At 32.1% G+C, this 24,666-nt stretch overlaps 1 protein-coding gene across 1 annotated transcript in view; it reads right to left on the minus strand.

Moving 5' to 3' along the window:
- Pde1c (Phosphodiesterase 1c) overlaps positions 1–24,666 on the minus strand; it is a 193,635-nt gene that overhangs the window by 11,717 nt on the left and 157,252 nt on the right. The window contains exons 4-6 of the mRNA XM_068765341.1: positions 15,091–15,135; positions 12,153–12,402; positions 2,441–2,557 (exon numbers count right to left, since the gene is read on the minus strand). Coding sequence (XP_068621442.1) covers positions 2,441–2,557; positions 12,153–12,402; positions 15,091–15,135 — 412 coding nt within the window. The remainder of the gene's footprint in view (positions 1–2,440; positions 2,558–12,152; positions 12,403–15,090; positions 15,136–24,666) is intronic.

Genomic DNA, 24,666 nt, shown 5'->3' on the forward strand with positions numbered 1-24,666 from the left:
GATCAGAGCAAATTTTTAGCATTGATTACAGGGTTCCCGTGGATAATGCATCCTCTCTAACATAATGCTAGTGTATGTTAGCAGAATTACAATGTAACAAAATTTCTATCAAAGTTTTAATAAAATTCGTTATTTAGTATGTTTCTAGTAGCAGTAAGTCTAGTAGTAGTCTAGTTTAGTATTTTTCTAGTAGCAATAATACCGGTTATAATCACTCAAAAGCGATCTGTCGTGTTACAAAATTATTGGTTTATGCCGGAGAAAAATTTTGCCTTGAACATAACTGAAAATATTCTAGAAGTTTCTGCTAGAGATCAATCATTTTAATTTTTTTTAATAGTAGAAGAATTATCAGCCCATCGTGTCTTTTCTAAATATTTGTAAAGAATTAAAAAAATAAGATATCCTTTTAACGAGACAATAATGGATTGCTAGAATTGTTTATGAATAATGAAAGTCGTGCTATACTAAAAATGTGCTTCCATTTACAGAAGTGAATACATGATTCTACTTTTCAGCCGGTTGACGTCTCCCATAAGGCATCCACCAAGGATCAACCTCAAAGTCAACATATAATTCAATAACAAAAGTTTAAAAACGTTTGAGATGGAGGAGAGGTACGAACGTATCAGCTTCTATACATTTGTTTATACAGTCCAATGCTCAATTGCTTTTAAAATAAATAAATTTTATTGTTTACTAGCTGCTCTGGCCGACATTGTACTGATATAAGCTATTCGTCTATCGTATTCCATAAAAAAACGACGTATTACAGACTGATCACTTCATTTATTGATTCAATGTATTTATAATAAAAAAGAATGTTGACATAAAAAATAAATTATCAATTTCTTACTCCGCAAGATTTGTATTTATGTGATTATATTGCCATTGTTGTGCTAAATGGTTGACTATATTTATGGTTTAATTACTAGCTAGCTAGAGACAGATATATCTATTTACTTTTTGTTTTTTTTTTTTTTTTATAGGAAGAATTTCGTCCGTCTATAGATCTTTTCACGTGGATAATAAAATTATTTATTAATAATACTAACAGAACAACGATATACTTTCAATAAAAACAACTTTGTCCCTGCCGTGGTAACATTACAAGATAAACTGAAATGTAATTTAACTTCTGACGTCAGTGCAGTGAGACCATGAAGTTGAAAACATTCAAAGTTCAAATAATATTACAGAGATGGAGTTTCTCTGCGGCCTCTTCGGAGACAGTTTGACGTAGAAATGTAAACTTTGCAGTGCATTCTATAAATTATTTTTTAATTTTTAAAATAAATGTCTGTAAAAATATTTTATTTATTATTTACTTGCTCTATTATTTATTCGTAAATAACATTTCAAGCAGTGGTAGACTAGAGAAGTAAGTCTGTGCTTTGGAGTGGGTTTCTATGAGTTGAAAAGACGACAACAAAGAATAAGTAATGCAAGAAACAAATGAGTAAGTAATCTTTCTGAAACGAAAAAAAAATAATTCAAAATAGTTTCATTAAAACGATTATTCCACAACTGTCTCCTATTTTAGATGTGTGTAATCTTTAATGTACTTTTATACTGAAACCAATTTTAAGTACCTAGTTAAAATTATACGATATTGTTAAAATTAAATTACATATACCAATTATAAAATTAATTTAATTAAGAAAAATAACAAAGAACAAAGAGCGGAAGAGTACCTAACTCAAAAAAATATTAATGGATTCGCAAGAATTTAAATTTTAACAGAGATCAAGTCATGAAAAGTTACACAGACGAAAGAGAAAGAAGGAACATATTACGCGCACATTCGTAATCCATTAGCTGTTTAGAAATGTGCGACGATGGAAGCTTCACTTCAGAAATTTCATTTGTTAAAACTTCTTTTATAGGCGAACGAAAAACGAGTAATGCGAATATCGAATAGGTTTTTAAGCTACACTTTTTAATTGTTTTAATTTGTACATTTGTTCTTTTGTATTTAAAAGTTTAATGTTTAGTTGTTCAAAAGGAATTTTTTGAAAGAATTTTAATTAATGATAGATTCACTTGGGTGAATCGGACGTCTCTCTCATAACCCTTTAGCTATGCCTTCGGCTGAAAAGAAGAAATTTCCGAATTTTGAAAGCGCTTTCTCTTAGTAATTTATATTATTTCTTATTTCTGTAACAGTTGATTTTAAATAGGTTGTGCCATACATTGATGGGCAGCAAATAAGATATGCGTTCTTTTACACCTATTTCCAATCACACTGTATGATAATTTAATTTATAAACGCCTCATATTAATAAATATTGATTTGTTTGTGTTAGAAGTAACCCTGTGAGCTTATAGTAAACTTACCTTAATAAAAAAATAGAAGGTCAGATTGAATAAGTAACTACATCAGAATAGACTCAAGCATATTGTTACAATGATAGCATTCTACCATAAGCAAATAGCTTACCTTGAATTTATGGATCATCCCATATCTGTTGAGCAGTTCATAGCCGAGGTACTTCACGGGAGCTCCTACGGACGCTTCATGTAGCGCGAACACGTCGAAAGACCATTCGTCTAGTGTCTAAAAGAGAAAGATTGATTTTAATTAATTGAGATCACGTACTAATTTAGTCTTACCTATACGTTTTTTATCTGTATTAAAACTTTAGGAAGACTTTTAAGATTCTTTTATAGATGGAGTAAACGTATATAGACACCAAGTTTGTAGTTAAATAAATTTAATGTCTAGATATTTGTCCTAAAATGTATAGATTTTTTTAAACACTTTTTCCTTCATCTTTTTTTCGGGACAGGAATATACATCCTCCTAATTTCACCACCCCTCCCTCATCCTTCACAATTCCTCTCTTTACGCCCTCTATCATCATTCATATTTTATATCATTCAGCATACATTCAACATACAGTATTCACGCACATTAAATTTGCGTATCGCTTCCCATCCCTTGCCACACTTCCTGTTACACGGTTTTGTTTTGCCTAATTACGTCACCCACCACCCTGTTACAAAACCGCAAGAAAGTGTGGCGGCTTTCCTCTTTCAAAAGGGAACGGAAGTTTGCCGCAAGACATGCGCCGACCCATTTCCACCTCGCAAGCCGCTCTAAGCCCTTGATTTGATTCTTTAGAGGCCGTAAATCACGCCAATAACAAATAAAAAGGTCAATATTTTGTTTGTCAATATAAATTGTGGACATCCCAGCACAGACATCCCCAAATAATCGCACCGATGACCGGTCTAGGGCTGTCCGTATTCGACGACTCTCCACGCCTTTGACTAAAAGTATTAGTAATTAAACCATTCATTATTTTTCATTTATCAAAGGGGTTTACTCTAAATGATTAATAATTTCACGTTTTAGCCTATAGACACCCACTATAAGGCATAGGATATCTATGGCACGATATACTCTAATCGCCATGCTTGGCAGTCGGGTTGCCGATCGCAGTGTGGTATTATGTTACGCAGAGGACGCGGTCACTCTTCTATTTGAAACTTGTTTGTGATAAATAGAAATCTCAAGTAAGAAAAGGACCAATATTTAGCCATTTCCGCACATGCAGTGGTAGTTGTGCAACAAAGTGCACCGCCCGCCAGCTCGCTGATAAATGCGTATGCGGCAAACAATGCGAATCACATAAAATCACAAAAAATAAATAGAAATCCTATATAATTACTTCACTAAGAGTCAATTACATAAGATGGTATCCTAGGAATCAAACCCGCCACCTACGATCATAAGTCACTGTCCGCTACCGCTGGGTTACCACAACTTGATTAATAATTATTTAATAATAAAACTAAATGACTATGTATCCTATACTGTTAATCAAATTTACAAATAAAACATGCACACCATCATTATATTTCATATAAATGAGAAAAGATACAATCATATACATAGTTAGTCGAAAACAATGCAGACATTACGTCTTTTGTTATAATCTGTGAACATTTCTCAGTTAAGTAAAGGCTTTCAAAGGTACTTGTTAGTTTTAAACTATGATTTCGCGTCGTGACACGTGCTCTGAAACAGTTTTATGAATGGGAACAAAGCTTTGCAGAAGTTCGCTTGTAAATATGAGTCGCCCTCGGTCAGCGAGCCGAGCAAATAAAACGTTCAACTTAAATGTCACGGTGGAATAAACTTGAATTTAGAAAGTCATATTGCAGTTTAAATTTATTCCTCGTATATTAATTTTCCGTTTGTTTTGTTTTGTGTTTGTCTCTATTTCATTTTGAAGCGGAAAATGTGTTAATATTAATTTTACAGGATCTTAATGTTAAAAACAATTTCAATTCATAAACGATTTTTTTTCAAAATGCCAGGATATCGTTGATTAACGAAAAATCATTACTAGATTTTAGAATAACAATTTTTTCATTTTTTTGTACTCCATAGTCGAAGCATTTGCCTTCTTTCTATCTCGCCTGATGTTAAGCGACGACGAGGTCTATGATGCTACATGCTTGCTTAGAAGAAACTTATTTACTCTTGTATTCAAGACTTCTAATTTATATTAAGTTTCAGTTCATTAAATTTAATCATCTAATTAATTTAACTGATAAAATTATTTAGGTATACCACCATACTTAATCCTGGGCTATAAAAAGAATAGTCCATTTTAATTTTAAAACCAGAGCTTGGTTAAAAAAGCCTGCCTGTTGAAACTTTGTCAAGTTATAACTCAAAAAATAATACTATTTTGAACCTGAGCTTTAATTAAAGAAATTATACGAAAACTCAATTACAAATAGAGCTTCGTAATTCTAAGTTAAATGTCACTTTAATCCAAGTTAAAAAAAATATGTGATTAAAAAACAGTAAGAAATGTTCATAATTAAAAACTGCCGTGCTATTAGTCTTAGGTGTAAAAGCTGTAAAGCGTGAGCATAAAGCTCGTTTGTCAGCAAAAAGTTTTAAACAATTTACATGTTTCCAATCAACCTGTATAAAGTGATTACATTGTACTATGTTATATATAATTTATCTATAAGACTGCGAAAGGTTAATCAATAACTTCTGGTAGTACAATGTCTGCTGGAATAGATAGTAAATCATAATTATTTTTTTCACATACAATCTGAATTTTGAGAACGTATTTTTACTTTATCAATATTTTTAAAATCCTTTTTTAATAGGGTGTACTATAAATTGAATAAGCTATACATCCTCCCCAATATCTCTTTATATTGAGTTCTAGTTAGTCATATTAAGTATAATTTAAAATAATAATAATCTCCAAAATTTAGCCTGTCACTGTCTGTTTTCATGTTGTGTGCTTTAGAAGGGTTTGTGTATTTAGGACTCTACAAAGATTGTCGACAAAATCCGCGGCCACGTCTTCAAGACGGTCTAAATAAATTTAATCATAACGAACTACACACTTTTAGGGTGTGTCTCGGAATATTAATGAAAAATTAAAAAAGGGTATTTAGTTAACATTTATTCGATGTTCTTGTAAATAAAAGAAGTTAAGAACTAAATAAATGATATAATTGTAAACGAGTAAACTCCAAATTAAGAGTAATAGTATTTAAAAAAGAGGTTTAAGAATTTAATTTGTCGTATGTATTTGTGTTTCTATTAAGGCGTTTCATACTAAATTTATAAATCAAGAGATAATTACGTGAATCGATTAGTTTTATTATTATAATAATATCAAGGTTGATTATAAGGATAAAAGCTTTAAATGTACAGCGTATTTGTAGTTAATTAATGTATGAGTACATCAGGTGCACTAGGGTGTACCATACATTTCTTTTGGTGGATAAGTCTAAAAATCAATGGTTTCAAAAATTAGAAATATTACTAAGATAACGAAAAAATACTTACAAAATTTAGATAACTAAATATTAAAATGATTTATTGTTTACAATCTGTCCGTGCAGATTATGTGTTGCCAAAATTGATTATTGTAGGCCAGGGCCTTGAAAGTAGCCTCCGTCAGATAAAACGCACTTTTGCCAACGCTTTTCCAGTCCGCAAAAAAGTTGGAATAGTCTTTTTCGGGCATAGCCTTCAAGAATTTTTTCGATTCGGTCTTTTTTCTCCTTAATCGCGTCAAAATGGCGTTCTCTCATTGGCCTTTAAAGCTTGTTGAATAGCCAGAAGTCAAATCAGACGAATACGGGAGTTGCGGAACGATATGAGACGAGTTTTCATGCTTTTTCCAAAAAAATGAGCGATTTTGCCATCAATCAAGACTTGACGCGTTTAATAAAATTACGTGTAGCTTGGAGATAATTAAACCTTTTGATAAACAGACGATTGGTAAATTATAGACAATTCTGCTAACAAATAAAAAAAAATTACCTGTCTTACTAATGTCTGGGAGTTATAAATGGCAATTTCAACTTACTTTTTTAGCACAGCAGTATATTTTATAAGCAACTGATTTTTACAAGTAATTCTAGAAGATGGGTTGATTATAAGCAAGTCTTATTAGTAGACAACAAAGACGATGTATCACATATTGCCTCGTTGACTCTAAAGACATCCCACTGTTTTATAAGTGTCAGTTGTAAATTCTGCGAGTTCTAAGAAGTAAGGCGAAGAGAGAACTTGAATTTCTCTCTTTAAATTCTTCTTTAAATGTAGAAAAGATTGAGAGCTCTCAGAGGAACTTTGAATAGGACGACCAGAGAATATAATTTCACCAAGTTGCATTGTGTCGCTTCTACTTGTACATAAAAACATCCTTCAAAACTGTGTTGTAAGTTTCTTGTAATAACCGAAACTATGTAAGTGACGTCAAAGTTAGTACAAGTATACTGTGTCTGTACCGACACCGAGTACCGAGTCAATTTTTTGAAACTTAACCTGAAAACAATAGCTCGAAATGCCATAAAAATTACACATCAATTTGAATCTAGAGGTTTAAGTATTGTTGAATAAATGCAAAATATAAGATTTTTTTGAATGAGTTATATTTTTTGAATAATTAAAATAAAAACACAACCTCAAAATTTAACCAATATATCATCACTTGAAAATCATAGATAATAAACGGTCGATTGTCATGCATTCATGAGATTAAAACTTTTGAAATTGATTTAGTAATGTCCTTGAATGATTTGACAATTAAAGTTAAAACATTAAATAAACATAGAATATAAAATAAGATGAAAGTATTCAAAACATTATCCATTTACCCTCAATTTATTATTAAAGATAAGAGAAATGGGATCGTTATGTTTTAGAAAGGGGATGTTGTAACGAAATTACACATTGTTCTAATGTGATCTCGCTCGCTGTATTATATTATTAACAGATTGAAAATGAAATTAGGCGTGTCTAAATATGTACTCCCTATATGTTTTACTGTCGCTGTTTAGCACAATCTTTAAACATATTATACATAGGGAGATTGGTTAAAGATGTAAAAGGTGACTCGGTGTTTAGCACTAATCTGTGTAACAACTCCTGAAGATGCCCCGTGGAGGGGTGAAACACGTGTTGAGTGAATTTACGGTGGCGGTTGTGTAGTTGGCATTGTCTGTCGCATGCGCATTTGCGAGCGGGCTGGCGGGCGGTGCACTTTCATGCACGATAACCACTGCATGTGCGGAGGTGGCTAGATATTGGTCCTTTCTTATTTAGGATGGACTTCCGCAATGTAACGCCTGAATCCATTAAATATGTAAAAGGTTTAAAGAGATGAATGCTTATTTGTCAACAAAAAGCTTTTACACCTATTTCTAATCAACCTGTATAAGATGATAAACGAATGTTATATTTGACTGCGCAGACGCGTCGTAGCGCTGTCAAAGTCAACGTAATGAGTGACTTGTTAGTCACTAGCGGAGCGTCGTATCTATGGTAGTGGGGTGGCCATCTTGGATCGAGGCAGTTTTTGAACGAAGGGTCGCCGGCGCACCGTCTCAGTAAACGAATCGCTCAATATCGTATCAATAATTTTGATTTTTTTCTTTATTATTATCTGATAGATATATTATCTGATTTTGTCAAGAAAGTGATTATAAAGAAAATATTTTTTATAAAATTTTATTATAAAAGCAATAATTTTGAATCATACGTAAGATTACTTTAATATTTAATGGAATCAGGTGTTACCTCGCGGAAGTCCATCCTAAGTAAGAAAAGGATCAATATTTAGCCACTTCCGCACATGCAGTGGTAGTCATGCAATAAAGTGCACCGCCCGCCAGCTCGCTAATAAATGCGTATGCGGCAAACAATGCGAATCACACAACCGCCACTGCCAAATTACTCAACACGTGTTTCACCCCTCCACGGGGCATCTTCAGGAGTTATGTTACACCGATTAGTGCCAAACACAGAGTCACGACTGGAGAGTACTAGAGACGACTTTATTGCATGACTACCACTGCATGTGTGGAATTGGCTAAATATTGGTCCTTTTCTTAGTTAAGATTACTTTAATTATCAAATTTTCAAACTTATTTAACTTCCTTTGACCACGCCAACCTGACATGGATTCCGATAAAGGCCATCCTGCGCTTTCATATTAAATAAATTTACATACATTAATAATGGTAAACAATTACGACAATTTTTTTTGCTGAAACCATTGATTTTTAGATAAGGTTGACCGTACATTATCTTACAATAAATGAGCTATAAATTCATGCCTCGAAAGATTGTATAATAATAAATTATATATATATATATATATATATATATATATATATATACATATTATAATATAACCAATCACTTTGTACGTCGGCGTGACCGCGTTGTAAAATTGTGTAATTATTAAAAATTTATTATTGTACAGGAACAACTAACTGTTAAAAATTAATTTGCTTGGTCGATATGAATAACAAAGCATTGAAGTCAAAAAAAAGTTGTTTTGTTGATCTCTGAACACGTTACGGTACTCACTGAATGTAAGATCACCCGAAACTGTTTTGTAAGTTTATTATGTTTTTTTTATTCAAGACCCACTTTGGATCACTGAGCTAGCGGAGTAGTAGTAGTAGTATTATGTTTTTAAAAGTAATTACAATGGTGTCAAAGTTACTGGCATCACACTTTTAAAAACCCTATGGGGGTTATTTATCTGACATTCATTTCAAATATTTTGTAATATTGCTTATTTGCTTTTTCTCTAATGATGTTAAGGCTGTTAGCCCTGAGGTTTTGCTTCATCGGTACTGAGTTCACGGAGCGGAAGGGTCCGTGAACTAGATTTAAAAACTAATAAACTGAAGCCAGTAGGACGACTACCGGTTACACGGTGACGTTTGTAATATTGTACCGTAATAGGAGCATAGTTAAATCGAAACTTTGCAAGTGTCATAAGGGTCTGAATCTGTTTTGTATGTGAAATTTGAAGTAATCACCATAATTACATGTTAGCAAAGCTGACAAAAGCTTATAGCGTCTTCCAACGATTTTAACAAGGTCGTCCGTCTACCTTCTGTATGCATATTCTACACGCTGGCCGCTCCATAGATTTCACTCCACTTCAAATTACCCATCAGCTGATCTCTGTCGATTACTTTTGTTCGTCTTCGTACCTCTTCATCTAGGCTGGCTATATTCGAAAGTTGATGGGCGCTGTTAGCCGTTTTGGCTTTTACAGCTTCATCGGACTCAGGACTAAATAAAAATCTACGTCAGATGCTTCACCGCTCATTAGATCGTGTAAACAAATCCCGAGCATAGCCCTCTCCATGGCTCATTAAGTAGGTGACAGTTACCAATAAAATCTAATTTCCAAGTACAATTTATATACGTATTTTTTATTAATCGTAATCTATCAAGGTTCAAATGGCAGTCGGTAAATGAACATTAATTCTAAGTAGTTGAAACGAACTAGGCTAAACCCTAAAACAAAGATTTATGCTTCTCAACGCCCCGAATTATAATTTAGTCCTTATCTCAGTAAGAGATTAATGTACGCCGTTTAGTTCGTTACTTTTGAGTATTTAACTTAATTGAATATCTGACATTATAATCTAAGACGCTTCGTTGATATGTTGTCATTAGAGACTGTATTTTCTTTCAGTCTTAGAATTAAAAATATTCTCTGGGGCCCAATAAATATCTACCTAAAATTTTTATACGATTTTTAGTAACATTTTTTTATCATTACCACCACCAAAAAACTATAAAAATCCTCAATTTTAATTAGAAAATTAGGTTGCCTTTTAGCTGTTCCTAGCTGGTCTTAATTCCAAAGTCTTTTTACGTCCCTAACAAGGTTGTCTGACCACCTGGTGGAGGTTTTTTACAGACCTATAAATCGCAAAAATATATGGCCACAAGATATTATAAAAGTAAAATATATTAAATTTCATTACATATTTTCATTGCCATTTATTTCCCTTTTCTTCTTTATGCTTATAAACTGGTAATGATCTCTGTGAACGAACAATGAAACAAAATTCTAGGCTACAGGAGCCCATAATTCAGAATCGTTTTATATAGAAGTGTTGTTGGAGTTTTTTTCGGTTACTCCTACCAACGCTGACTTTATCCAAAGTGGTATTAGTGTTAGGCAGGCAGTAGCGACCGACCATATCAAAGTTGATCCCAGCTTCGGATTCCTTTATGCCAGGACACTCCATTGATTAGAAGCTGAATTTTATTAAGTACTCCGCTTCCTCCCAATACATTAACATAGTTGTATGTAGAGATCAGAGACAAAATTCTAGTTAGCTACGCCCTGCCTCTTCGAACCCGCGGAGACTACAAATTGGTAGTAGTGGTAGTCCTAAACATGGTACAAAGAGGACCTGTCTTACATTGATATTGCGCTGACCGCAAGAATGACGTCAGCAACAAATGTATCAAAAGTATTCGTTTTTGGAAGACATGCAACATATTACATTACTGTACGTATATTTTTGTTCAATTAATGAACGCTTTAAGTAATTTTATTTTTGATTATATTATTAAAAAAATATTTCGACTTGTGTGTCTTAAAGCATATACAAATATGTCGAAATGAAAAGTTAAATAGTTTGCACTTAATATATTTTAACCATACAAAAAAAATTACGCATGAAGTTTTTGCCGAAACATAAAGAACAAATCCACTTGTGAATTGTATTGGGTTGACTCAAATATATGTTCCGAATCTGAATGTATAGATCGCGATGATATTTGATTTTGAAATAAACTGTATTTGTACAGAACTGGCTACAAATGGACATAAATGTTTATATCGGAGATTGCAAAAACACTACTCACACATACTACTTATATTATGGTTGTGTGTCTTTTATACCAGAGAGGTTCTTTTATTCATGTTGAAGAAAGAGTCTTAGTTCTTCGTAAATAATATAAAAATTAATTGTTTATTGTATCGTAACAATTTTATTTTACCTGTTCATTCGACGTGAATTAGAGTTATTGGTATGAATCCTGAACGTTATTGTACTGCGTAGCATCAATGTTATGATACATTCCGGCAACAACTCGAATGCCTGGTTAGTTACTGTGATTTCTCCGTAAATTCCACAATGAATTCATTGAATATTCAGGTTATCCGATAATTTATTTAAAGTGATGTACTTTTATTTATGACCTTTATAATTTAAAGTTATTTTTTATTTTGATATTTACATTTATACGCTTTTAAACAACGTATAACTTTAAAAGGGTTGGTTATTAATCACAATGTTATTTATTTATTTCCTCTTCTAGGTCTAGTACTGCTGCCTAACTTTCTGTCGTAGTGTCGTCGTTTCTACCTTAAGACACCTACCGCAAGGCATAGGCCTCTCCCAAAGTTATCTAAGTCCAAAGTTTAATATAATCGCCACGCTTGGCAGTCGGGGGGGTGTTCAAAGTGTTGTATGGTACGCAGATAACCTTGCTGCCCATCCTCAGGAAACTTATCTGTGAGCACTGTGTTATGTATTAGTGCAACATAATACAATTAGAAATCATTTTTTTCTTAGTCTTTTTGTTTTTTAAGCACATGATACGAATAAATGTAATCAGTGCAAGACCGGAAATCATGGTGATCTTTGGGTAAGGTGTAGGTAGGTTGTGCCTTGTGGCTGGCATGATGGTAATAATGATAATCTACACCAATTTTTTAATGTGTGTTTTATCATTTCGTTTTTACATATCCTCTTTAGATGAGAATATATCTAATATATATATATATATATATATTAAATAGCATAGAATACATAATTGATAATCTTACTTTCAATACTCGTACGACATCTTGAGGAAACTGCATAAGAGCTGTACTCGTAACCCGCCTATAGATTCTGTCCACGAATATTCCCGCCCTGATCGCATGCGCCACGGATCGGAACTTCGGCTTTTCATCTGACTTCCTCTTTGCCGTCGCTAGCTGCCTTGTGAAGGTTGACGCCAACCATTCCCTGACTTCGGGTGGCACCGCGTCTGGTTGAACCTCTGATAGCTCATCGTCTTCATCTGCCAGCCGCCTGTGCACACATAAGTAATTATTAGAACTGTACTTATACTTAAAATGAGTAAGCCCGACGACGTAAGCATTCGCGACTTTATATAAGCCCCGCCGATCTATAAACATATCATCAAGTTAGCGGTAGGCATTTCCATTTAAGAATGAAAAACACTTGACCTCTTCTCATCTCCATTTAAAGCTGCAAAGCTGTACGACCTTTCAATAAATCTGCCTCATCTTATTTCTCCATCTAAACATTTTTTTAATTAACCATCGAAAACAAACTTTGACTTTGCCGTGAAACAAAATAAATTACAAAGTTTCGATATGAATTATTTCGATAAATTGTTTCGGTGTTTAAATAATGACAGGGATCGTGAGTACCCAGCCATAACGAGGGTTTCAATTCGTGTGATTTATAATTTTAGTTTCACTGTATAAAAAATATAACATATCTTATATATCAAACACTTACGTAGATAAACTGCGCCGTCAAATTGGAATAATATTATTTTTTTCTACGTCTATTTTAATTATTATAAGAATATTTTTAAATCTAATATCTGAAAGAACTAAATTCTATATCTATGTGTATATATTTCATCTTCACGCTAATTATATTTACATTAAAATACTTAAAAAATAAAATTAAAAAATAAATAAAAATTTGTATTTTTCTTACTATCGAATAAACATTTAACAAGATACGATGTGATATTATTTCTTTTCAAATCTGAATTTATTATAATAAACATACAAGATAAAGCAGTCTCATCTAAAGATTCCTTTGAAAACGTAAGTTACTTTCGTACTATGAATCTAGTTGAGACTTTACATGAGAAATTAGTTTTGTTTAATCATTACAAAGTACATTTAAGTAATTGCTAATGACGACTTTACTATTCGTTGAGTGTTCCCATCCGGATGGTCAAATTAGTGTAGGAAACAAAGACGTGGTATTGAAACAAGAGACAATACTAGCATGCAGAATAGATTATAGTGATTTCCAATTAGAGTACCAGCTTCTAGAGGAACATGGTGAAGATCAAAAACATTTTTATTTCGTCATATTTATTTTTGATCCACAATGATTTCATGCTTGAAACGTGCTCTATGTTATCAGTCAATTACGGTGCTTTCCATTATTTATTTTTAATAATCATATTTGAAAATTAAAGTCTTTAAGCAATAATTCAAGTTACAAACAATCCATAAACGAAAAAAAATTCATTGGTATTAATGAGATAAGTAAGCGTTTACACATGAGTAAAATTTCAGTTTACATCTGTCGTTTGCACGATGCGGACGTATTACTTTGCGTTTATAATTATTATTAATGTTTACCATATGATTTGGTATATTTCTGAACTAATATCAATTTAACCAGTAAAGTCAAAAAAATAATGAAACGAAACATAGCAGAGTAATTATATATTTTTAATTAATCTAGGAAAAAGTCAAACTGACAGTGAATAGGATAATGAATTTGATATATTAAAGATAATATAATTATTTACATTCATACTTATAAAAAAAGTCACGTGTAAACACATTTGTAGATTACTCAACAATTGTATACATATATTATGGTCATATGACAGTTTAATTAAGGATGGATTATTTTACTAGGCATTTATTTAAAGTTGACAAGAGTCAAAACGCGGTTAAGAGTTAGTCCTTCATTATTAAAAAAAAAACTGAAGTAATAGTAACATCGTTGACATTTAACACTAAACAAACCACAAAGGGTCAATTGACTCATGGTTTAAAAATTCTTATTTTTTGCATATGCAATAGAAATGGTCAATATATTATTTTGTTTAATTATAATAAATTTGATTTTCATTTCTTTTTTAATAACCATACTTTATACATTCAAGTAGTAAACATAAATTCGGGTCATTTGACGCGCTATGGTAGAAATAGGTACCTGGTAATTGTTGGTATGATTAGTGTTAAAACATAATAATGGAAAGCAACGTATACCACACCACACACACGAACACAAGCAGGGCTCGTTTAGGATGCGGGTTATTTTTTATTGCCACTTGAACGAAACAAAATAGGAAATACTGTGACACTGTGAAAAAAAGTAACATTGGAAAAAAATTGTATTAAAACAAAAAGCATTGTTTTTTTAAATCAATGTTTTATCTAGGACACTAGAAACTGAAACAAAGTCACTAATTGAATTTGAGCGTTCACGGCCATCGATTGGGTTTAAACATTTATGAGCGTTTGTTGATAGATATTCATTATAAATAGATATATTATATAGCATATATTACATGTATGGTTACATACAGAGGTCAGAATAAATTAAGCATCGATATGATCGCCCATCGTACATTTTTGGAAACCATTAGTTTTAATTTTTAATCCATATGTATTTATTTTACCGGTGTTCTATAGAAAAGAATATTCTAGGAAAATTAAAATTAAGTATACATTTTGTATTTTTTGATTTGAGATATTTTAATCTCATTTTATAAATTACATACATAATGTTAATTTGAAAATATTGAATTATACATTATTTTCTTTTTGCTTTTATAATCTTTAAAAGACTTGTATTTTTTTTAATTATAATGTATTCTTTAATAAAATTTCTAGTAATGTATTCAGTTTCTAGTTATCCGATGGTAAAGTGTAAACATTGTGAGTCAAGTGGCAATAAGGGTTTTAATACATGGTAACATCGACACACCTATACACCAGGGTCGGCGCGGACTGTTGACGCGCCACGGCAGGTCTAAAACGAAACACACCGTCATTGCCAGCTCAGGGAAGGTATCGGATACAATACGGGCAACATTTATTGTCGGTTGCTCATGAAGACAGCCATGGTTTATAGAAAAAAAAATCAATAGGCTTCTAATTATTACTAATTAAATTATGATTATGAAATATTTTTGACTTTTTATTATACTTTTGACTACGATCATGGCAACCGATTTATACAAAATTATAACAATATTAATTTTAATTTAAACATTCTTGCATAGTTTCATTTATGTAAGTAAATAGTTATCTTGATAAGAAGCATAATGACGATTATAAAAATAATCGAAGTAAAAGTAACAGTGCAACAGAAAATTTGGTGAAAAACGAAATCGCAACATAAATTATCGAAAATTTAAAATGATATAATATAGATAAAGCCAACAATACAGATTCATCCAGGCTTATATAATCATGCCTGCAACAATCAATTTGAAGAGTCTCAATAGGATTGGACGATCACAGGGTGTTTCAGAAATAACGAAAGGTTACATGTCTGCTCTATTTACATAGATTTCAACTAATCTAAATTAAGAGTAATCTTTTGAGAACAGTTTATTTAATTTCATGATTTTTTAGATGTAACAAGGAAAAATAAAGCGTTGTTAATTTAAATTCCACTAACAAGTTAGGAATAACTTTAACATGCAATTTGGAATTTTGTTCTCAATAGAATTACGTAAAAGTGAAACATAACTTTTTTATAATTTGCACCAACTTTATATCTACATAGGAATGGATAAACTGGTACAAATGGATAAAAAAATTGACTAAGAGACATTTGAAAGTAAAAGATTTACATCTCAGAGTAGGAAAGAAGACAAGGATAGATCTACACTACCAGGAGAATAGGAATGGAGAGAGATCGTTACTGAAGCGTCAACAGAACGGAATGACCTAATCGCACAGAGTGGACAGAAGGGAGGCGACTACTTGGCCATTGGTGGCGTTGTAACTGTATTAACTTTGCTTCGTTCGGTTTGTCAACTGAGCACCTCGCCCAGCACGGTGTGCGAAGGCGTCGCATGTGGAGGGTCGTTGGCTGCACGCGGGGCTGCTCTGCGCCTCTCCTATCCCTGCGTTAGAGATTATAGCCAGCGGTGGGGTGCTACCGCTCGTACACAATCTTTATAATCCATTTGGCCTTGCGGAAGTACCGGTTCGAACAAAAACAATAAAACGAATCGAGAAAAACATTATAAATTCAATGTTGGAGTATTACTACTGATGGTATAATTAATTATACTTTAAATACAATTTTAATCGGTACGACAATATTGTTTGTTTGTGCTACACTTGAATATTTTTTAAATAGACTAGAGGGAGTACAACTTGCGATTTTTAGTGCCTCTGGATAGGTGTACTCGAATTCCGTTTTTATTTTTGTAGAAATATTATATAAAAATATATATCGTATGTATCAAAATTTTATTTAAATTACTGAAAACAGATAATATTGCACTAAATTTCTAAGGCTTACGTAAATACGTCATACGCTAAAAATAAGCTTATGACGTTATTGCCGCAGCTATTAGACATTTTCATTTATACAAAGTTAGTAATTAAAAAGTTATTTCAGGGATTTTGTTCTTATTCATCGAAATTTATTGAATAACATCCAAGTCTTACTAAAAAAGATTTATTCTAATTATTGATAAATAAAACGTAATTATGAATGAGTTACAATAAACTTTAAATAAATGTCCGCTTTGAACACTGGTCTTTAATTAAAGTAAGCGCTTATTAACAAAGAGTAACAAGTTATTAAACATCTGTACGGGATCCTTTGAATCTAGCGCTTGAAACGAGGAACCATTAAGGGATTTAGTTATTAAACTTTACCTTGTAATTACGGGTCACAGTATAAGAGATAGACGTTATGTGGGCGTCGATACCAGTGAAGAAGCGAATTTTTCATATACAGAATGATTAGTTACTGGTGTAACAGTGTTAATAACTGTTCAAAAGGTGTGCACTTTTTCTGTCAATTATTGAACGGTACACACTTTCCAAAAATAAATATTTTCAGAAAAAATAAAAAACCTAAAGATAAAATAAGAAAAAGCGTTTTTAAATTTAGAATTATTGCCCATTACAATTAAATATTGTTTACTATATGTCTCTGTAGATATTGTACCGCAAGAAGCTATATGCTTATCTCATTTCAATATTGTCAATAATAATAACTTTATACAAGTTGATTACAAACAAAGGCTTTGAAGGTTTTCCTTGACTAATTGTACATTTCTACCTTTAAAGCTTTTACCTATATAATTAACCAATTTGTATAAGTACAGATCAATGAATTATAATGTTTGATAAAATATCGGTAGTCGTATCAATGGTATAATTAGTTCTCCTTTGCAATCATATGATCCCGTGCGGGATACAAATTTTCATCTATTCTCTCTTTATTAAAACGCGATCGTCCTAAATACACTACAAAAACGAAATGAACCTGCGTTGTGTTTTTTTATCATTGTTATTACAGATGTACATTCACGTTGAATTGGCATGAGAAATTTGAAATACGAAGACAAAGAAGAACACGAATATATAAAATTTAAATACGTGTGCAAAGATAATTCGTGAATTTCAATTTTCGAGTAAAAAGAATGAATACTCATTAACATTTAGAAAAATGTTCTTTATTGTCTTTAGTAAGGATAATAGATACACATTATCCTTAATAGATAACATATCTTTATATTTCTATGCATTTTTGTCTCGTTTTGTAGTCTTTCAATTTCCGTTACTAGAAGAAACAAAACAAAAGATAATAATTTTAAAATGACTCTTAACACATTACCGACGGGTAGCGTTTCAACAGCATATGCACATTCGACCGGCTGTATAGCCACAGATTCTCCCTGGCGCCGCCTAGGTTTTGATTTACCCTGTCGCGCCGAAGTGTTTGTGCAGTTCGTACGTTCAAATAAAATTGTCTACTTTCTGTTATTATAGGATAATTTAATTTAATAAAATACTTTAATTTTAATGATGATTGATGATTACCTGTCGGCAAGCGTAGGTGGCATAAAGCCGAATAATCGGCTACCCTTCGGTATATGTTAATAAACACGTTGCCTTTTTATCTTCATTATGTTTTGAAAATACATAATACTTGAGAACACTGACTATACAATAAAATTTTCAAGTTTACTTTGTAATAAGAAAATGGGAGAAAATGAAAAACCAAAGAACATTGGTGAATAATTTTATTTAACGTTAAGAACCCTTTTTTAATATAGTGCTAAAGCATGTAAGAATATCAACCTAAAAAGTTACTAAAAACGAATCCATATGACAGAGAAAATTTGTAATCAGCACAGATTTTCTCAATAATTACGATTTAGTTAGAGGTCAGAATTAATTTACATTTTTTTTGAATAATATTATGTACAGACTATTATTTTAAAAAAATGTATATTCAAAAACTTCTTTCTATTTGACTTATTTAAAACCTTGCCACATGCGACGGAAACAATATTTATTTTCGGAAATGATATTTCTTGAACGCCTGGTTTGGAATATTCACTTTATATGAGGGAATGTTATGGATTCTATACAATTAAAAAACTCAAAATCCATGACGCAGTTAGGTCATATCATCACAAAATTTTTAGTAGCTTTTGTGTATATGATCGTGGTGGATGGGCAATTTATATTACAATGAAAAGTTGAATAATGTACATATATTTATTCATAATTTGTGCAACCTTAATTATTGGTTTAAATAACAACATTATCGGAGGTACAAAGAAGAAAGTTATTGCTCGAATTGGTTGAGCGTTTGAATCTATTAAAAGTCGTTACGTTGTTAGCAGGACATGAGAAAATCTTTCAAAACTGTGTAGTATTATAAGCGATGAAAACTGCTGAGAATACTTCACTGGCGTTAATTTTTTCATTTTGATTTGATTTTAAACTAAAGCATTTGTCTAAAAATCAAAACATTTTACTTTATTATTTTTATTACAAAAATTATATCTTATTAAGCTCTCAAATGTGCAGTCTGTATAACTGAATGCTCTGCATTTATCTAATGACATTCTAATATAACAGAATCTTATGCGTTTACAATCAGGTGTTATAAATCACCTGAAATAAATTGTGTAAATAAAGAAACACGAGTAAAATCATTTATAGCAATATCAGTCTTATATAGTCCGAGATTAACACAGAGTATCATTTCAGACAGTTAACAGGAGGTGAAACGTGACCTGCGTTTTATGGCAGTTATCGTTAAAGTTTAAACTAATGACCGTCCATTTATATCGCCCTCGTGTTCAATTAAAGTAATATATGTATGTATTTATCTATTGGTATTTTTTTTACAAAATATGTCGGAGTGTCTATGATTATCTTTTAAATTAAAAAGAAGGAAACAGCGAACGGATAGGCATAGGTGAATAGGCACATGTGTAAGCTGTTTTAATGTGTTTCAGTAATCAATTATATTTCATTTTATTATACATTATATATAATGGGATTAAATATGTTCCGAAATAGTAAATTAAGGTCTAAGGCGCCAGTTAAATAGATTAATATCGGAGTTAGTGGCGACATAGGTACAACATGAACAAAATCGACCCAATACCGTCAATAGTAATAATAACGAGTTAAAGGATTTTTAGATAAAAAGGGAAATTCATTAGAATTAAAAGTTGCAAACACTATTTAAGACTTGTATACATTAAGTAGATTTATCTTACTATAATAAATAACCATCAATGAAGAGAAATTCAGAGAAAGATGTCCGTCCGGATCGGAAAAACTAAACTATTATAAAATGTATCAAGAAATAAATCTTTTTTCGTTTTTTGTTTCTCGCTATAATGGAGGTCGTAGATAAGAGACGAAATTAGAAACTGAAGAATAAAGATTGAAGATGGAATTCTAGATTAATAACGAAAATAAAAAAGATTAGAAGCCGGTAGACACTGCGTGAGCTGACTCCCCATTGTGTTGACCGACGACAGGGTAGTCAGGAATACGGAAAGTGATTATGTTTATCTTTAAGGCAGGCCTTTGCCTCTCAGTGGGCGTCTACGAGGTAACATGTCGACGATGATTGAAAAATAAAATTTAATTATAGTTTCACCAGGTCGCTTTACGTCTCAAACTGTTCCTTTTACTATATCAGTTTCCCACGTCAGAGGACTCTAATCACTCATTTAATCTCCGGGATCTTCTAGACCTCCAGCACTGTGTCTGTTCTGTTCTCTTGGAGGATATACACGTTATATTATCTGGTCATCAAGCTGTTGACTTTGGACATTTACTACGATGGTAGTCAGGTGATATATGGAAGCTTGGATTCTCTTCTGCTGATGGTGGGGTCTTTTTTATGCTTGCCAGGATGAAGTCTTGGGTTGTATTTTCAAATAAATAAATTTTTAATGAAGTGATAAGATACAATGTTGCGGTGACAGATTACCGTGACTTGTGTTTATAAATATTATTAAACGATTACTCAAATATTTTAGTTGATTAAGTTTAAATTATTTACGACAAATCCCATGTCAACACGAATCACAAAATCCGACGATTTCAAAAGGGTTTCAACCTTTATAAATTAAATCGGGACGTCTGAAATGCTGTCATTTTACCACCATAATTGAATAACACCCTTTGTTTCCTTTTAATAATACCGACCGACTGTAATTTACTCTGTTTGAAACGTTATTTATCTCTTTTGTTGGTATCTTTTTGTACTGTTTTATGATAAGACAAAGGTTTTTCCGACGGTAAGAAATGGTTGGTTCATAACAGTGAAGTGTTACAGATTTCAGATTCTTTGGTTGCATTACGTTGCATTGATTTAAGTAATTTTGTCAATGACTTAGAGTTGCAATTTTCTGAAGATTTGAATTTTAAGCCGCATGTCAATACCATTATTAACACTAATCATACCAACACTTACTAAGCACTTATTTCTACCATAGCGAATCAAATGACCCGACTTTGTTTCCTGGTTGAATGTATAAAATATAGTTGTATTAAAGAAAATAAAAATTAAATTTATTTTTATTATAAATGTTTATTAAATAATATTTCGACCATTTCTATAATACAAAAGTTCAAGATGGGTCATTTGACCCGTTGTGGTATGTTTAGTGTTAAAAAGCGTACTATGATTGAGGTTTGATTTTAAGACTCTAAAACAGTACTTGAGTTTGACCGTTAAACCTTTATTCCCGGCACAATTTTTTTTAATAATTCGTTGACAATTAAAACCTTATTGTAATATCTTCAACATCATCATTTCAGACGTGAAACATCGTCTACTGGGTTTAGTTTTGCAATAGATTTTCAATAGGACTAGTTAGAGGCGGCATACATCCAACGACTTTAACAAGGTTGTCATTACACCTTGTGGGTGGTCCGATACTGCGCTTGCCGACCCGTGGTCTCGATTCCAGAACTTTTGAGTCTGGGACCCTCCAGCCACCTAATAAGGCTTACCAACAGCCACTTCAACTTTGCAATCAACGGCACCTTCTCAGTTATTTTCGTTTGTGTAAAGAAAGACGGGTTACTGGAAATTGTAGTATTTCGTAGCAAAGTAGCTTTTGCCAAATAGTTAATTAAATAGATTCACGACAATACAAAGTCCCTGGCTCTAACAAGCAGCAGGATTATGTCTCTGATACAATCAGAGACAGCTATGGAAATTTCCATAGCTCTCGGTATCACGAGCCCAACCCTACTTGCTTCAGTACGCCTTGCTGACTCACGCTAGAGTCCAACTGAGTTGATTTCTTTTCGTGGTTATTCACAGAGTGCACAGAAGCGGCTTGTGTCCTACCTAATTATCACCATCATCATCTCAGGTGCTGACTGCAAGGCATAGGCCTCCCCAAATATCGCGTAGCGACGTAGTGAGAGGCCTATCCCGTTCAAGCAGCGTCTACCGACTCGTAGTGAAATATGAACTTAATCCTTAATAGCCTGATTTACGAAAGATTTTTTTTAATATTACTGTGTTTGCTTGAGAGTCTAGATGAAGGGAAAAATAGATTTTTTTTTAATTTTGTTGGAAAGAATATTACAACAGTAAAATTCGTACAGCCAACCTATAAAAAACTAATAGTAATAGTTTAAAAGATTGGTATCAAAATTGAAACTCAGGGCTATTAAGGGTTAATTTTTCGTTATAAAATGTCCTTTACTACAGTATTAGTTGAACGATGTAAAAGTGAGTGGAACAAATAAACAATTAAAAAATCTTCGTAATATTTTTCATTGGCTTCTTAATCGTATCCTAATGGTGGATATCATGACTATAATAATGTTTGAACTTTTGAATCAAAAATTTATATCGTAAAACTTATTCTGCGCTTGTGAAATCGAGACATGAAATGTTACGCCTCATTAACTAGGTAATTTTACTAGCAATGGCGCCTTGCCGGAAGACGGAAATAATTACGCACTACGGGTAACATAAATAGGCCATGCGGAGGTAATTCGACGGTCTCTTGTATCCAATATCTAATAAAAAAATAATGAAGATTTTTTTTGTAAGTACATATTAAAAACACGATGAAAGAAAAACGGCATAAGTATTCTCAGGAGTAATAATCGATTGATAAGATCGACGCGTATTTTTAATAAATTACCAAAAGTGTATTTTTTTTTAAAAGTAATTCCGCTAAAACCTTAAGGTCCTGAAGTGGGGACCACGGACCGGAAAGCGCAGCGTTGGGCATTCATCCCCAAAGTGGACAGACGAGGTTGTAAAGGATGGATGTACGTTACCTCCAATCAGAACTATAGCAAATTTATAGCGAGGTTTACTTCTATTAGAAACAAAAATAAGTTTTAAAAGGTAGTACTTTTCGAGTAATTATTAAAAAAAATATACTAAGTGTTGAGACATAACAATCAAACGCAAGCACAGTTCTAATATGTAAATATAGTCAATTTTGACTGGCAAGTTCCTTACTCCCACATACATTGAATTTGCAAATCGTAAGAACTCTCTTATTCTAAGAGAGATGATTTATCAAAAGAATATATAAAGACTACACGCGAAAAGAATCGATATTTAGATATCGAAATCATTGCCGAATACAAATATTCTTCCGTTATAAAGAAGATACAATATTATTTAGATTAAATTATCTTGTTAAAAATACACGAGTACGCGACACATGTATTTTGAATGTAAATTTACTACGCGAATCTTTTATGGTATTAATATTTTTCTCTAGGTGAAATAAAGTATTAGTTACGTACATATTATATGGTTTTTGGATCCCATAAGTTTAGTAAGATATTTGCCCCCTTGTCGCTTTAATTATATAAGACCTTATTGTTTGTAGTCGTATAATTAGTTTAAGAGTATTATGATTTCGTTTCACCAAACCTACCAAACTGCATGTAGGTACATTTGGGTAAAAAAAAAATTCATTTAAATTACACCAACAAATAAAATTACAAAGTTTAGTCAAGCGTAGACGAAATTCACAAAGAGAGTTTAAAAGGCGACTTAATTAAAAGATATCAAAAGAATCTTGAGAGTATGAAAATATTTTGATTACTTTAGGTAATATTATTTTTTCACGTTCCAGCCCAGACAACGTAAACGGCTCGTATAATATTAATTAACTTTAAGTTTATTATATACTCGGTATTGTTTTTAAATTACTTCAGAGAGGATTAAGATAGAACACTTGAATTACAAAACTTAATTTAAATGTAGATATTGTGACTAAAGTAAAGAGAGTGATTGAGTAAATAAAAGCAAAGAAGATTGCAGAATGCCTTTGGCCAGATTGCAGCAATGACCTGCTTAAAGTGATTGGCTATAATTTAGATAAATAGGTAGAGAGATACAAAACGATCACAAAGAAATAAAATAATAACGCAAGTCGCAGTAGTACGAAATAAACAGGTCATGATTTAGTGATCACAATAATCTAATTTCTATGCCTTAAAAAATTTTAACTGCCTTTCCATCTTTAGATGATTTCTCACTAAACTTACCATCTGGTAAAATTGATGCTAGAACCCGATGGCGAAGGCAATATATGTTATGCCGAGAGAAACAAGTTTGGCTTAGTGTTTACAAAGACTGAAAGAAAAATAATAATGACTATGTGACATTGGAACCAAAATCTGTTTCCCGTGTTTTCAAAGTAACTACCCTTTTAATAATTTTAAGGAACAGGAGAAAGTTGAAATATCACCAATATCGTTGATAAAAGCTGATGTCTGTTTGCAAAGTCTGAATCTTTATAATCTAGAGATGATTTAAGAACCCAAAACTGTTTCTTATATTATTATAATTAGCCTGCAACTTTGTCCGCATAGAATCTAACAAAAAAAGTTTATTTAAAAGTTTGTTTTAAAAGAGTTTTTACATTTTAGTACGTTTAAGATTTTTTTTAAAAAAAAGGTAGCCTAAGTTATTCCTTATTGTATAAACTACCTGCCAATATAAATCCTGTCAAAATCGGTCCAGTTATATCATACATTAGCCGGAACAAACAGACGG

This window comes from Battus philenor, unplaced genomic scaffold, assembly GCF_028537555.1.
Source record: "Battus philenor isolate CCGP_79_NKW_IND1 unplaced genomic scaffold, ilBatPhil1.0.hap1 SCAF_2, whole genome shotgun sequence".
NCBI lineage: Eukaryota > Metazoa > Arthropoda > Insecta > Lepidoptera > Papilionidae > Battus > Battus philenor.